The 17,289-nt window shown below is 43.7% G+C and overlaps 1 protein-coding gene across 1 annotated transcript in view; it reads right to left on the bottom strand.

Annotated features, from left to right (window-relative positions):
• The window catches only part of SEC24A (SEC24 homolog A, COPII coat complex component), a 195,163-nt gene that overhangs the window by 70,508 nt on the left and 107,366 nt on the right, over nucleotides 1–17,289 (bottom strand). The window contains exons 9-12 of the mRNA XM_082252885.1: nucleotides 10,543–10,652; nucleotides 9,323–9,435; nucleotides 7,625–7,743; nucleotides 6,318–6,373 (exon numbers count right to left, since the gene is read on the bottom strand). Of these exons, the coding sequence (XP_082109011.1) occupies nucleotides 6,318–6,373; nucleotides 7,625–7,743; nucleotides 9,323–9,435; nucleotides 10,543–10,652 (398 nt within the window). The remainder of the gene's footprint in view (nucleotides 1–6,317; nucleotides 6,374–7,624; nucleotides 7,744–9,322; nucleotides 9,436–10,542; nucleotides 10,653–17,289) is intronic.

The raw sequence follows: 17,289 nt of genomic DNA, 5'->3' as shown, positions 1-17,289 counted from the left end.
TCGCGCGTCCTTGCCACGAACCTTTCCACCTTGTTGTTCAGACGAGACGCGAACACGTCCACATCCGGGGAACCCCACTTCGCGCACAACATCTGGAAGACATCCGGGTGAAGGGACCATTCTCCCTGGTCCAGGGTCTGGCGACTCAGATAATCCGCCTGCCAGTACTCCACCCCCGGAATGTGAACTGCCGTTATCACCGGGACGTGCGTCTCGGCCCAAGACAGAATATCGGCTACTTCCCGAGCCGCTCGGGCACTCCTGGTGCCCCCTTGGTGGTTGATGTAGGCCACCGCGGTGGCATTGTCCGTCTGAACCCAAACTGGACGGCCCCGAAGCCGGTCCGTCCATCTCAGAAGGCAAAGCTTTATCGCCCTCAATTCCAGAATGTTGATCGGAAGGGAGGACTCCTCCCCCGACCAAGTTCCCTGGGCGGACAGAACGCCCAGAACACCACCCCAGCCCGTCAGGCTGGCATCCGTGGTGAGCACCGTCCACGATAATGGACGAAAAGACTTGCCCCCCGACACCGCCGGGGACTGGAGCCACCACAGAAGATCCCTTCTGCTGCTGTGGCTCAACGAGATCCGCAGATCCAGGGATTGCGGCCGCCCGTCCCACTCTGCAAGAATCTCCGCTTGAAGACCCCGCGTGTGAAACTGGGCAAAAGGGATCGCCTCGAAAGACGAGACCATTAAACCTAGACATCTCATGCATGTCCGGAGAGACGAGTGCCGGTTGTCCCTGAGGGACCTGACCTCGTCCTGAAGAGTCCGAAGCTTGTCCTCCGGCAGGAAGACCTTCGCTTGGACAGAGTCCAGAATCATTCCCAGGTAGGGGAGACGAACCGAAGGACACAGAGTCGACTTTGGAACGTTTATAGTCCAACCGAACTCCTGCAGTGTCCGCATCGTGGTGGACAGGTCGGTCACCAGGCTCTGACTGGCGTTTGACCTTATCAGGATATCGTCCAGATACCCCAAGACAGCAATGCCCTGTGCTCGCAACAGGGCCAGAACCGGCGCCAGCACTTTGGTAAAAACCCGCGGAGCCGAAGCGAGACCGAAAAGGTAACGCCGCCACGAATTGGTAGTGATCCTCCGCAATGGTGAATCGAAGGTACCTCTGGTGACCCTCGAAAATGGGGATGTGTAGGTACGCATCCTTCAGATCGATGGAGGCCATGAATTCCCCCGGACTCAGGGCAGCCACCACTGAGCGCAGGGACTCCATGCAGAACTTGCGAACCCGCACAAAGCGGTTCAGAGCCTTCAAGTCCAGAATCGGACGCACCTTGCCCTCCTTTCTGGGCACAGTGAACAGATTGGAGTAAAACCCCCGAAATCTGTCCCGATGAGGCACCGGGACCACCACCCCCTGGGCCCGCACTGCCAGGTGCAGATCCTGCAAGCGCTCCGGAGACAGCTGAAGATTTGAGGGAAAAAATCTGCACGCCGGCCGAGAGAGAAATTCGATCTTGTAACCAGATCGAACGATTTCCTGAACCCATCTGTCCCGAATGCGGGCCAGCCAAGGTTGTAGGAAACCGCGCAGACGTCCCCCCACCCCAGAAACGGGTGAGGGCGCCACTTCAGGCGGAAGTGGTATGGGAAGTTGAACCGGACTGGCCGGACTTCTGCTTCCCCGCCCACGGCTTCTTCTGGGAGCCTTGGCCTTTGAAGGGCTTGCCCTTGGACTGCGATCGAAAGGCACGAAAGGACCCCTGAGAGGGCCTAGACGAGGAATTCCGTTTTCCACGGAAAGACTTATGCTTGTGAGACTGGGGCAGGAGAGTACTCTTGCCCCCCGTAACCCCTTTTATCAGGGTATCCAAAGCCTCGCCAAAAAGGCGAGATCCCGCGTAGGGAAAATCCGCCAGTGTCTTGCGAGAAGATTGGTCGACCGAACAATTCTTCAGCCAAATCAGACGACGATTCAGTATCGCCACGCTGGACAGGCGCGCAGCCAAGGGAGCTAAATTCATCAAGTCCGCATCGCACAAGTACATGACACCCTGATGGATCTGGTCCACCATAGCCAACGTGGTAGGCGAAGCTGAATCAGCCACCAAGGTGCGCCTGAGCATCTTTGTCCAAACAGCAACAGCCTGTGCCGCCATAATGGAAGCAAAAATAGGCTTCAGCATAGAACCAGCCACCATATAGGCATGACGGGCAAGAGACTCTATTCTCCTGTCCGTAGGGTCCCGGAAAACCGGGGTATCCTCAAAAGGCACCGCAGTAGCTTTGTTCAAAATGGCCACCGCGTGATCCACCTGAGGCGCCACACACCAACGCTCGTCGGTGGAAGGCGCAAACGGATAAAGCAGTTTAAACTTATTCGGCACAGTAAAGGGCTTCTTTAAATTGCGCCACTGTTCATTAACCGTATGGTGAAATTCAGCAGGGCAGGGAAAAACCTGCGCTGATTTGCGAGCCCTCTGTGTCCCAAAAGAGGACACCCTAGCAGGAGGAGTAGGCTCATCCTCCAGGTGCAAGGTATCCTTTATGGAAGCAATCAGTTCATTCATGAGTGCAAGCTCTTCAGGCGAGCCAGGGGGAGAAACATCAACCCCCTCCACCTCAACCTCCCCCTCGGACCCCAGAAGGTCCAAAGATGAGCGGGACCCCGAGAAGGGTACGCCAGCCACATCGCCCTCCGAATCAGAGGAAACGGACACCCTGGCCCTTTTTGCGGATCGTTCAGCCATCAGCATCTGCACCTGAGACACTAAGGAAGCCACTACAGCGGTCAGATCGGCCCCCTCGGGGGGTGCAGCAGCCCCCTGGTCCCCCACCAGGGTGGGGGGAAACTTGCTATCCTGAGAATCCATGCCCCAGTACAGAAAAGTAATAAAGGTACTGGCCCTTAAATACCACGGCGAGCGCAGCCCACCGCACACTGCTGAATGCACTGACCCCGCAGGGATAGATAACACTGAGCAAGGAATGACAGGACAAGAAGGTAAAAACCTGGAGAGAGAGCACACCAGACTGCTGCCACCGATCGCTGTTCCCAGAGAAAGAGGAAGTGATGCAATGCTGGCTGACTGATATAGCCTATGAAGGCTCCGGTAAAATGGCCGCTCGGCTGGGAGAGAAGGCTACAGTAAAATGGCGCCGCCATGTGCATGGACGAGTACCGCCCGCCAAAATGGCGGCGCATGGCGCCAAAACACGGCGCTGCACAGGGACAGGGCCGGTCACAGTATTCAGGCAAAAAAAAAATGGCGGATCGCCGCAGCGACCGCCGCACACACACGTCTGCACACAAAACTGCACCCAGAGCATAATAAGCAGCAGAGCAGGATGACCCCCCTCGCAGCCCACAGGCAGTGCAGCCACACAGGGATCTGACAGGGAGCCCGCAGTTACACAGACACGGGGGGTACTACACAGCCACAGACTGACACCCACACAGAAGGTCCCCACACAGAAGGTGCTTACCGTACCAGATGGCGTGGGGAGCCGTCTCCAGCGACAAACCGCTATCAAGGCAGACAGGGAGTGCCGCAGCCAGGACGCTTGTGGACTGCAGTCATGGCGTCCAGTGAGGTAGCCACCTTACAGGCAGCATCCCTGCAGGGAACAGGGATGGGTCGTTTAATGTGCCAGGGTAAAACCTAAGCTGAACGCTCGATGGCAGGCTGGGGATCCATCTGGCTCTCAGCCCTGGGATCCAGGGCGGCCAGTCCGAGACCCAGCTCCGCATGAGGATTCTTCATCCGAAGATCCCTAAACTAAGGCTGACAAAATAACAGCTAGTAAGGAAAAGAGAAAAAAACTTGAAATAAAATCAAATAAAGGGTAGAAGGCTGAGACTGAGCCCCAGCACAGGAAAGCCAGCTACTCCTAAGCTAGGCAAGATCAAACTGAGTTGGGAATGCTGGTGCAGGGAGGTATTGACTGAGGGGACAGCCCCTAGGGGTGTGTCTATGCTAAAAGCTTTTGTATTAACAATTCTTGTTGCCTAGCTACTCCTTCGGAGCAAAGGTCAATACCCATTGGTGAGGACTTGGAGGGGGGCGGCGACTGTCGGAGGACGTAAGAGAAATCCAGTTTTCTCTATCATTCATTGACAGACGCAGCTCCATATAATTCTTGACCATTGGGACGCAAGAAGCAGTATTTGCATGAGGGGTGGGAAAAACATGCAAAAAAGAACACAATTCCCAAAGAGCTAAAACTTTAGCCAACCAGTGAACATAGAGCTCATCCAGGAACAACTGGAGCTCACCTAGAACATACACCCTCAAAGAGACCAAAGTCTCTTTCAAACAGCAGCCTGCAAAACCTTGCAGCCAAAAGAAACATCTGAAGATGCCAACACATCAACTTTATAGAATTTTGTGAACGTGTGCACAGACGACCAAATTGCCGGCTTGCAAACTTGTACCACTGATGCCCGATGGCGAAAAGCCCAAGAAGCACTCAGCGCCCTAGTAAAATGCACCTTCACAGGGAAAGGTGGATCCTGACCCTTCAGTGAATAAGCCTGTACCACCGTCTGCCTAGAGATCCATCTGGAAATGGTCGCAGCAGACGCAGCCAATCCCTTTCGAGGTCCTTCCGTAAGGACAAAGAGTGATTTCCTGAAAGATTCAGTAGTCGCCAGGTAAACCCTAATAGCCCAAACCACATCCAGAGAATGCAAGGCAATTTCCTGAGGATGCTTGGGCCTAGGACATAGAGAAGGCAGCACAAGGTCTTCATTCAGATGGAAATCAGAAACCACCTTAGGAAGAAACGACTGACTAGGGCGATGTACCACTTTATCTCTGTGGACCACCAAATAAGGTGAACGGCAGGGAAGCGCTGCCAATCCTGATACTCTGCGAGCAGAAGTAATAGCCACCAAAAAAGGCAACCATCTGAGACAAGGTAAGCAGAGGAATCTCCCTTATGATCTCAAAGGAAGCTTTTTGAAGAACAGACAATACCAAATTCAAATCCCACGGAGGCATGCGGGGATCGCCTCGGAGGAGCCACATGATGGACTCCTTGGATAAAAGTGCAAATCAATGCATGCGAGGCTAAAGGGCGTTGGAAAAACACAGCCAAAGCCGACACTTAGCCTTTAATAGTGGCCAAGGCCAACTTCTGATCGATCCCTCTTTGCAGGAAAGCCAAAATCCTAGCCACCGAAAAAAGGCGAGGATGCACCTTCATCAATTCACACCATGAAATGTACGATCTCCACGTACAATGATAGATTTTCCTGGAAGTAGACTTCCTGGCCTTCAACAGTGTAGGAATCACAGAGTCAGAAAGACTAAAATCCTTCAACACCTGGCTTCCAACACGCCCGTAAAGCCAGTGACTGTAAAGCAGGATGGAAGATTGGTCCTTGAGACAGCTGATCTTCCCTTAGAGGAAGTCTCCAAGGAGCATCGGTGACCAATCACCAGATCTGCGTACCAAGACCAGCGAGGCCAGTCTGGAGCCCTAGGGGCGTAACCAAAAAGATTTCCGCCTAGTCCTACTCCTAGAGAGAGAGCATAAAGCCCAATGGTCAATGGTCTGAAGACTTTAAGCTGTGTCTGTCAGTGAACAAAAGAGAAATCAAATTTTTTTTTTATCAATTTAGGCCAATATGTATTGCACTACATATTTTTGGTAAATAAAATTCCAAAAAGTGTATATCGATTGGTTTGCTCAAAAGTTATAGCGTGTATAAACTATGGGATACATCTATGGACTATTTATTTTTTTTATTGTTTTTACTAGTAATGGCAGCGATCAGTGATTTCTGGGGACCAGTGACACCAATACAGATCAGTGCTAAAAAAAAATTGCATGGTTACTGTATAAAATGACTGTCAGGGAAAGGGTTAACACCAGGGGTGATCAAGGTGTTGTTAAGTGTGCTCCTAGGAAGTGCTTTCTAAATGTGGGGGGGGGGGGGTGGATGCACTAGTGGAAAAGAGAAATCTGTGTTTCAGCTTTGATGAAACACAAGATCCCTCTTTTACTCCTTGACAGAACAGCGGTCTGCCTTGTTTACATAGGCAGACCACTGTTCTGTCATCGTGGCCGCCGGACCCGTTGATTGGCTCCCGCTGTGTCCAATCACATCAGGGGCGGCGCGCTCATGCCCCCTACATCGCATGCACGAAATCACGTACCTGCCACAGTACATATGCGGTGCACGGTCTGGAACTGGTTAAAGTTTACTGTAGCCAGAGGCGAGAAATGAAAATTCTTATTAGTTGCTTTGTATTGCCATATTCCAGTCTGAGTTTTAGTTCATGGTAAAGTTTAGTGGTTTAAACAAAGGAAGCTAACACAAGACAGAAGACATTTGTTGTTTAGTCATACCTCTTTGCACTCGTTTAGGTTAACCAAGAGATTTTCAGGCATTGGGATGAATACATCTGTAAGTAAAAACAATAATGATTAATTACATTCCATTTGAAATGTACCAATCTGAAATAACCTGAGTGCTGTGTGTATGCTCTGCGCTTAAACAGAATCCATCACCCATATGCATTAGTTATAATCTGAATCTTGAGCTTGTTATAATAGCGTAATGTTACCTCTCTGAGATAAGGTGATTTTATATAAGTTACTTGTATTCTCACTGTTCAAAGCAGAGTTGTCAAAACTGTCCTTTCTCCTGCCTGAGCTTCATGTTGATAAAAGACACCCAAAAATAACTGGTATAACAAGGGTGCAGAAATAACTTTATGAAGAAAAACTAACAGTTTGGTAGCTCCTCCTATAGCCAATGTGGTTGACCATGCATCATCATAAACGCAAAACACAAAGCGGACAAAAAAAACAACTATACCTGGCTGACTCTTTAGGACTACACTTTTACATTCATCTTTTCTAGTCGAGATGTTAAATGGTTAGGCTATCACATTGGGACCCTTCAGCTCCCGGGTCAGACACAACATGCCGCTGCCACACAGGAGTCCAATCTCGCCATTTTAGCCTCATTGATTTGTGAGTAATTTATACTCCATTGAGTTCTCATTATTTGATTGAATTTTTCTTTCAAAAAACCTCAGTATTACTGCATATCTCAACAACAGTGTTCTTTTATAGATATATCTTGAACATATTGATCTCTGAAGAAGGGAGATGTTGCTCCCGAAACGCGTCAGATTCACAATGTTTTATATTCTACTGTCATATAATCTCAGCACACTATTCATGCTATGTCTGAAACCGAGTGGTTACACCAAGATGTTTTGCCAATATGTGATTTTACATTGCCTGTGTTGTATATCATTCATATTACAGCCTTTGAGCTACATCATGTGCCATTGAGCACATGTTACTGTGTGTATCTTTACAACCTGTGCATATTATGCAATAAAACAAATATTGCTTTACTCATCGATTGTGTACTTAATTGTTCTCCAGCCACCAAACACGTACCTCATACAAAGTACCGCGGGCCAATTTCTCTAGTTTGTATATATATTTTGGGATGGAGGAGTGTTTTGGTGGGAACCAGATCATTGCCCTTTTTTGCATTTAAATGGTTAGGCAGACCCGAAGGAAACCAGTAACAGGTTTGACTTGCCCACATGAATAATTAACTACTATAGAGGTAGTTTTGCTACTATATACATTAGATTGACAGCAGAAAAGAGATTTGTACAAAGAGCACTTACCATCAATGTCGGATACTACTAACATTTGGGGTTGCGACAGGCCTTCTTGTAAGCTGTAGAAATGGATCGTGCTGTCATATGTGATGAAAGCTATTTTTGTCCGTGTATTGCCTGGAAGCCTGTAAATAGTTATAAGTGTTACTGGTGTGAATTTGTTATAGGTATTATTTATAAAGACAAGGTTGGCTATTTTAAAGTGGTTCTAAAAAGGGAGAAGACAGCTGCGGGCATCATTGGCCCCCGCTGCTGTCAGTCAAAGTCAGTGATCTAACAAGGAGAAAGAGGGAGTGGGGCTGAGCCGCACCTTCATGTCTGAAGCTGCTTGTTGTGGGGGCACTCGGCAAGAGGGAGGGGCCAGGAGTGTCAGCGTGGGACCCGAGAAGATAAGGATCTGGCTGCTCTAGGCATAACCACTGCACAGAGCAGACAAGAATGATATTTTTTATTTTAAACAAACAAAAAAAATTGTTATCAATTAATTCATCATTTAAATATTTCTATGGATATGCTGTGACTGTAGAAACAACAATAAATAAAAATAGCCTCTATCAAAGCACAACAGATCTAACATCCCATGAGGCATTGTAAAACTCATTCAGACATGACTAGGCATGATGGGAATTGTAGCTCCTGAACAACTGGAGGGCCAATAGTTTGAAGACCCCTGCTGTAAAAGTTTACTGTTTTCATGAAGACTTGCTGGGAAAAAGAAAATGTGCCTAAGAACCTGCAAAAAAAAAAGGATCTTCCTGCTTTTGTTAATTTAGCATCTGTATCTGTTTTCTGCGCCTCTCCTGCTGCTCCTCATTACCCAGCCGGTCAGGAGTCATTAATGAGGAACAGAGCAGCTGCCTATAGGCACCTGCTGCCCTTTGTTTGCTTTTTCTATTTTTTGGTCAATCTGCTACAGTAAGGGTCCAATTTAAACTATATCTGTAGCAATAGTTTTAAATGTGTCTAAAAACTACCAGTTTTCACTTCTGATGGCTGTGATTGGTTCACAGTGATCACAAGGTACAAAACATGGCAAGAGCTGTTGCACGCACAGAATCATACTGACAACAGGGGAATCTCCCCTTCCTCCCTTGTGAAAGGTCTGAATGTATTTAAACATAGCAGTTAGAAGGATTAACAGATCAAAGGGAAGTTAGGGGTCTTAAAGTGCCTCAGACCACCAATGATAACAGGATCATTTTGTTTTAGAGAGGGAGATCCACTTTTTAGGTTATAGATGAAAAAGGTAAATGTAAGCAAATCCACATTGTGACATTTTTTCCATTACATAGTAATAAAAAATAATAATAATAATAATAATAATTAAAAAACACCAAAAGATAGCTCTATCTAAAAAAAAAAATAAAACCTATAAAATTATTTTGGGTAACGTGTGGCATAACCGGGTAATTATCAGGCAAACTATCATATTACTACAAACTGAAAAAACGGCCTAGTAAAGAAGGATAGTACTCAAGTGATTAAATATAGTCTTTATTAGACCCCAAATAAAAGATTATGAAACTCCCCTAACTAAATCTGAAAAAGCACCATGATTCAGATAAGATTACAAAAATGTATGATTACATGATTACAATTTAACAGTTGTGCAACTATGCTGCAGGATGATTCAAAATGTGGTTTCTTAGGTTTTGTTTTTTTTACAGACTTTGATTTATTGCATATGTTTGTGTGTAAACCTACCATTCCAGATTGTCAAGCAAGGTCTGACATACAGTGTTCAAATATCCAGTCTCTATTGCATTGTGGGAAACATCAAACATGAACAGATATACTGGAGGCTGAGGAGGACGAAGCTTTAAAATCCAAAACAAACAGAAAAAGATTAGCAAAAACGGAATAGCCTAATAGATATAGCAAAATGTAAGCACATTCTTGAAGGTGTAATCATCAATGTATTCACTCCTGTTACAGCTGTATATTTTGTTTATGGGTATCTTAACAAATAATGCTAATTAGTGAGTTCTTTAACACAAGCTGGACATAACGGTTTCTGATCAATATTCAATCTAATATTGTAATGCACACAAAAATACATAAAAAAGCACACAGACATAATGAACTCTAGATGCACAAAAAAGGTATAATGTGCAAATAAATTGTTTACAGTACAATGTTATTGCTGAAACCTAAAAAAGTAAGAATGACCTACGTTTCAATTTCTGGAGCTGGTGATGAGATAAATAAGTGCTACACCCTGGGGCCTTTCCATACAGTATATTGGGTAGACTGTTTAAAGTGACAAGGTAGATTTGTTAGCTGGGTTAAAAGAGGGAGCTTCTGAGGGTAAGGCCATACTCTAAGCTTAGATCAGAAGTCCTGAGCTCACCTCTATCTACTACTGTTGACAGGAGAGAAATTTTAGGGCAAAAGTATTATCTTGTAGGGAAACGGTCACAAACATCTGACCAGTATTAAGACTTGAAACCCTCCACATCAAAAAAACTGATTTATTTTTCTTGTTTGTCTATGCAAAACCAAATAAAAAACTTAAAAAAAAAAACGATTTACAGCATAAAAGAAGAAAAGTCATCAGGATTAGTCCCATTGGTGATAAAATATTAAAGTGATCCTGATAGCACAGTAACATACATTTTTAAAGCAGAAGCAATCTACTTGCATTTCTAGCGGCCTCAGACTTACTGCTGCTCACCTATTCCATGGCCACTTCAGGGTGTGTGGAATACCCACTCCTCCACCAGACTTCAGGACATACAAGCTGAAAAGTACAGGAGGGGGAGCAGGTATTCGACCCATCCAACCAACAACTAATAGCAGTGGCCGGGAACAATGAAGTGGTGGCATTTTAACGTTAATATGGAAATTCATTGCCTCTTCGTTTAGCAGGTATGTTGCTGTATAACTAACCCAGTTCTTTAAGCTGGTAATGTAGTTATACTTACCATATATTCTGATGGTGCCATAAATTCAATTGTGGCATTCTGGACCTCTGGTCTTTTGTGTGGTTCTCCATAAGCTCTTGTTACAGGATTGTACATAAATTCTTCAGGCACTAGGTTAATAAAGATACAGCAAATGGTAGCTCATTATAGTTCTGATGTAACCAACTACATATACATTATTAAATATGTTATACACATATACATAATATCATCAAAAATGTATCAATGTATTTGAGGAATAGGGAGAATAAATCAAAATTTCTATATAATTTGGTTCCTGAAGCTTTGACCAAGCCAAAATGAGTTCAATAAGTTCAGCTCGTAGGTCCAACTACTGGTGAAATCCAGTATTTTAATAGGACCATGCAGATATTATGGTGCTCTATACCAGGGGTCTTCAAACTATGAAATGAAGGCCACATCCTGCCGACTACAAGATTTTATTTGGCCGGCAGCAAGGTGAGGTGATGTGATGCAGGGCTTATGATGTAAAAGAGGAACTGTAAAAGCATGGTTAGGCAGAAGTAGGCTGGTTGGGGGACAACAGCTATTGAATCTGCCCTTTGTTTCAGCTTTCCTGTGGTCATAGGTCTTTTCATCTTATGTAGGCACTGTAGGCTGATCCATTTCTCTAAGTGCTTTGTCGTTCGCCCTACTCCCCTCCTTTTTGGGGCTGCACTTGTTGAGGCCGCAGTTTCCTCTCCTAACTGGGTATCATGCAACGCCATTTTGTGATTCAACCAATACTTTTGTAAATTATGATTTCACCTTGAGGTCTTCTGATAAAACCACATATGTTACCTTATCAAAATTCAATATTAAATGGATATTTAATTGGAAAGAAAAAAAAAACATTAGCAGCGCTATACATCATCCTTGTTATCACAAACGGACTTATGATAAGCCATTAGCAGTCCAATAGTCCTATAATGTCCTTTCTTTCACCGGTGTATTCACAATTGAATGTTCACACCATGCTCCTTCACCACAGCTCTCGTGATTCCCTTTAAGGTAATGAACACTCACCAGAGAAAAGATACACTGCGCCTTTAATCAATAATCATAGCGTTCAGGAATCAGCCTCCACACCATCATGCGCCACCGGAGCAAGCCTTAAATCCCCTGCTTCCTGTGTGCTTAATTTCTCTCAGGTTGTCACTCTAGAGTTATAACCTATATTTGGTAGCATATGCTCCCGTGAAGTATTCGTGGAAAGAAATGGGACTGATAGTGTGATATCGCTAAAACCTTTGATTTTTGTATAAAATATTCCCTTCTCCCCTCATACATAGTTACATAGTTACATAGTAGGTGAGGTTGAATAAAGACAATAGTCCATCCAGTTCAACAATGCACTTACAATAGCACAACGACTTTCAAGTATATAAACATCAAAATCGATATTCTGAATTAGGAAAAGCAACACACTACTACAACGGTACCACTCACTGCTCGGCCTGCTCTGATTCGTGGCGATTCCCGGGTAGCGTGTACGGCGTCCAGTTGCCGTGATAACCGCGTGTTCATGCGGTGACACGTTTCATCATCACAACTTCGACTGAGGGCGTGGTCACGCTGCACGATCACCCCCATTTATCCTCCTCCTATTCCCAACGTTTAACCCCTTCAGCCATCCCAGTCACCAGCAGACAACCGGAGATTAGGCGTTGCAATGTTCTACAGTATCACCCAAGGTGTTCAATACGATTATTAACATTACAATCCATGTTAACATAACAAGAGGCAACACTCTACGGCATTCCCCAAAATATTCAATAACACAATTGACATTCTAATTTCTATTAACATAAAAAAGATAAAGCATTTCAAATCAAAAATAATGTATACTCAAACACAAGATCACCATTCAATAAAGGTTGAATAAACAAAAAATGGGCACTCAAAATTGGAAAGATGCCTCCAGGTTAAAGGAGACCTCTTGCATCATACAACACTCAATCAATAGAAACCTGGACTCCACACATTAAATTTTATCGGCTTCTATGCTAATGAGCTAACTCTAACTGGAACATCTAGTTACTTAAAACCATATTCAAGTCCTAAAATCTGATTAAATAATAGTAACCCTTCACACTCCCTAAAACAGGATAAATGAGTTACCTGCGCCATTAATGAATATTGAAAACTTACGACAGCTAAATCCCCATATATCTTATAGAACCCGTCTATACCTAAATATTATTAAATATATCTTCATCAATATTGGAACCAGATGATTCGCTGTAATGATTCTCCAACCTTCCACATAGACAGGGCCTCTACTATACTGGAAAAGAGGGAAATTATTTCCCAGAACAGGACCGAGACAGTGAGATAGTCTCCGTCACCCTATTTAATAATCGCTTACGAAATAGTTCAAATCTAATTCAATATTCATACCATTCGGGTATGGAGAATTAGACCTATATATTCATTGTGACCCGTGTTTAGACAATTCTCTAACTCAATTGGATCCCCGCCACACTGGAAGCATTTTACCTATACCCCAGAACTTAAGGCACGATGGATTCCTATTATGTTTTCGCCTAAAATGAAGTGATACGCTGTGGTCCTTGAATCCTATCAGTATGTTGTGTATGTGCTCAGATACTCACCTAGAGTTCTCCTATATAAAATCAGACCGCAGAGGCATTCCAGCCCATACACAACATACGTAGAATTACAGGATATAAAGTCCTTGATTCCAAATCATCTATCATTAGTGTTAGACGTAAATGACGTCAGTCCCCTCAAATGTGTGTTAACCTGCTTACTCGCCTTACACCTTCTACAAGCATAGAATCCAGCCTTATCCCAAAACATCTTTGGTTTGCATGGGGGGGGGTTCCAACACCTTCTTTACAATTCTATCCCCAAATGTCGGGGCCTTCCTATATATGAAAACTGGTTCCTCTGGGAGAACTTTATCCAAGATCTTATCCATACTGGGATTGGTTTGTGAAGTCTTGATCAGTGGTACAGTTCCTTCTTTTACGCAATAGCTGCCCTTTAGGAATGCTCCTAAGTCATAGCCAGACAATCGCTATATAGACTACCCGTTTTTCATCTGGGCAGGGTCTGAATCATCTTTGCTTGACTTTGCTAGCGGGTTGAATTCCAACACAAACAACATTAAGTTAGAGTTTCACTGGAGTAGAGATCAGGTGAACTACTTGGATGTTAGTGTTAGCTTATTGGATTATCAACTCGTTACCAAAGCTTACTTCAAGCCTACTGACCGTAATAACTATTTACCTGTACAAAGTGGTTAACATCCACGTTGGCTTAGGAACATTCCTAAAGGACAGCTATTGCATATCAGAAGGAAGGAACTGTACCACTCGTCAAGACTTCACAAACTAATCCCAGATAATTAAGGATAGGTTTGTGGAAAAGGGGTACAATGAACAATTATTGAACAGAACAAATCAGAGAAATGAAAAGGGTCTCACAGGCAGCATGCCTATCTAATAGAGAAAAAGTTGTAGATAGGAAACACGAATGGGGATTACCAATTATAATGAGCAATATAGAGAGATCAAGGAGATCTTTAGGAGGCACTGGAGCATTTTAAGTATGGATAAGATTTTGGGTACAGTTCTCCCAGGGGAACCAGTTTTCATATATAGGAAGGCCCCAAAATTTGGGGATAGAATTGTAAAGGTGTTGGACCCCCAGGCCGCACCAAAGATGTTTTGGGATAAGGCCGGATTCTACGCGTGTCGAAGATCTAAGGCGAGACACAATGAATATATATGACCAATTCTCTATACCCGAATGGTAGGAATATTGAATTAGATCTGAACTGTTTAATAAGCGATTATTAAATAGGCTACCCATGTGCTCACGATAGATGGGGCTCTATCAGATATATGGGGATTTATCCATCAAAAGTTTTCAATTTCAATTTTAAATAATGGCACAGGTAACCAATTTATCCTGTTTTAGGGAGTGTGAAGGGTTACTATTATTTAATCAGATTTTAGGAGTTGAATATGGCTTTAAGTAACTAAATGTTATTCCAGTTAGAATTAGCTCATTAGCATAGGAGCCGATAGGATCGAATGTGTGGAGCCCACGTTTCTATAGATTAATGAGTGTTCTATGATGCAAGAGGTCACCTTTAACCTGGAGGCAACTTTCCAGTTTTGAGTGCCCATTTTTTAATGTTTTTCAACCTTTATTAAATGGTGATATTATATATGTGTTTGAGTATACATTATTTCGGATTGGAATGGATATGCTTTATCTTTATTTTTATGCTAATAGTGATTAGAATGTCAATTGTATTCTTGAATATTTTGGGGAATGCTGTAGAGTGTTGCCTCTTGTTATGTTACCATTGATTGTAATGTTAATAGTATTGAACACCTTGGGTGATACTGTAGAACATTGCAACGCCTAATCTCCGGTTGTCTGCTGGTGACAGGGACGGCTGAAGGGGTTAAGCATTGGAGGAGGATAAATGGAGGAGACTGTGCCACGTGACCACGCCCTCAGTCGAGAATGTGATGATGAAACGTGTCAGAACGTGAGCACGCAGTTACCAAGGCAACTAGACGCTGTACACGCTACTCGGGAATCACCACAAATCAGGCAGAGCAGGACGAGCAGTGAGAGCGTTACAGTCGTACCACTGAGTATCTTTTGCTTGATTCAGGATATCGATTTGGATGTTTATATACTTGAAAGTCATTGTGATATTATAAGTGCATTGTATGAGGGGAGAAGGGAATATTTTATACAATAAACAAAGCTTTTAGCGATATCCCACTCAATATCGGTCCCCTTTCTTTCCACGATTACTTCACTGGAGCATATGCTACCAAATATAGGTTATAACTCTTGAGTGACAACCTAAGAGATTAGGCACACAGGAAGCAGTGGATTTAAGGCTTGCTCCGGTGGCGCATGACGGTGTGGAGGCTGACACCCGAACTATAGGATTATTGATTAAAGGTGCAGTGTATCGTTTCTCTGGTGAGTGTTCATTACCTTAAAAGGGAATCACAAGAGGTGTGGTGAAGGCATATGGTGTGAACATTCAATTGTGAACACACCGGTGAAGGAAAGGACATAATAGGACTATTGGACTGCTAATGGCTTATATTAAGTGTGTTTGTGATAACAAACACGATATATAGCGCTGCTAATGTTTTTCTCTCCAATTTAAACTAGCATTTAATATTGCTTTTTGGTAAGGTAACATACGTGGTTTTATCATTCATTTTATTAATATCAGCAGCTTTGAATATGTGTAAATCTTTGGAAGAGGAACAGTTTGTGATTTCTCTGCTTTGAGCGCTGGGAGAGGGATTGGTTGTGTTATGACATATTAATCACTCTATTTTGAATTATTATTGCAAAACATGTTGAGATCTGATCCCCCCCCCCCCCCCCCAAGGACAAATAAGAGCAAAGAATATTTAATTTGCAGATGTTATAAGTATGAAACGTATCATTCTTAAAGATATGATATTTTGGTGGGTGGAGTGATGCACACAAGATGTCATCTAACTGTACAATTTGTGCTATACTAGTGCCACTGTGTGCACCTTCACTGTAGTGCATTGGTATGGTTGATTTGTTCTTACCTTTTTATACATAATAGAAATGTGATTCAAAGGCCCCTTTCACACTTGTGTGACTTGTCAAGCGGCTTGGGACTGCTAAGTTGCATGACAAGTCGTACCCCATAATTTAGAATGAGTACCATTCACATCTGTGCGACTTCAACTTTAATGTAGTCCCTGCACTACTTTGGTCCGACTTTTATGCGACGACCGCAAGATTACACAGGCATTGCTTCAAGTCGCCAAACAGCTTCCATTTCTCATTTTCAAAGCATAACAGAATAAGATGAAGATAGCAGCTGATTAGTTTTCATTCGGGCTCTCTGTTACACAATTAGTCTGGTTGAAAAAAGTCCATTTAGTTTAACCAATAAAAAGGGGGGGGGGGAATAATCCTATTTACACAATCCTATACCCAACAGTTGATTCAGAGAAAGGCAAAAAAAAAAAAACACAAAAGCATGATCCAATTTGCTCCAGCCGGTGAAAAAAAAAAAAAAAAAGAAAAAAAGAAGAGGAAGAAAAGTCCTTTCTGATCCCCCCCAAGAGGCAATTGGATATTCCCTGGATCAACTTTATCTATAAAATGTTAGAATCTAGTTATATAATGTATTTAGGAGAGAATCCAAGACTTTTTAAAAGCAATCTACTGAGCTGGACAGAACTAGTTCTAAGGCTCCATTCACACCTGAGCGCATCATTTTCAAGCTTTTTTGCAGGTGGACCTCGGACCAAAAACGCTTGTAATCTGCCAAAAAAGAAGCTCATGTACTTTTTTTGAGCTTCAGGCATTTTGCATAGGCGACAAAACGCTCATATGTGAACAGGGGCCATTGAAATGAATGGGAGTTTGCTTGGGCGTTTTGGAACTTCAGAAAACTGGATTTTTGTCTTACCATGAAATCCTTTTCTGAGGTTCACTGATGGACACAGCGTAAAGTCTTCAGACCATTGGGCTTTATTCTGTCTCTCTTTAGGAGTAGGACTAGGCGGAACCCTTTTTGGTTATGCCCCTAGAGCAGTCCCAGAATGTATACCATCACTTCCTGCTGTAGGACTCCAGTTTATAACATAGCCAAGGTGGAAATCTGGCCCTTGATGGTGCCCGGAGTCAAACGTTGATCTACACCTAATTGTAGAAACTCCAACAGGCGAGACACAGAAAAAGGAGCAG

The sequence above is a fragment of the Pelophylax lessonae genome (assembly GCF_965119305.1).
Source record: "Pelophylax lessonae genome assembly, chromosome: 4".
Taxonomy (NCBI): Eukaryota; Metazoa; Chordata; class Amphibia; order Anura; family Ranidae; genus Pelophylax; species Pelophylax lessonae.
Note: the sequence above shows the minus strand (reverse complement) of the source record. Positions and strands in the feature narration are given on the sequence as shown.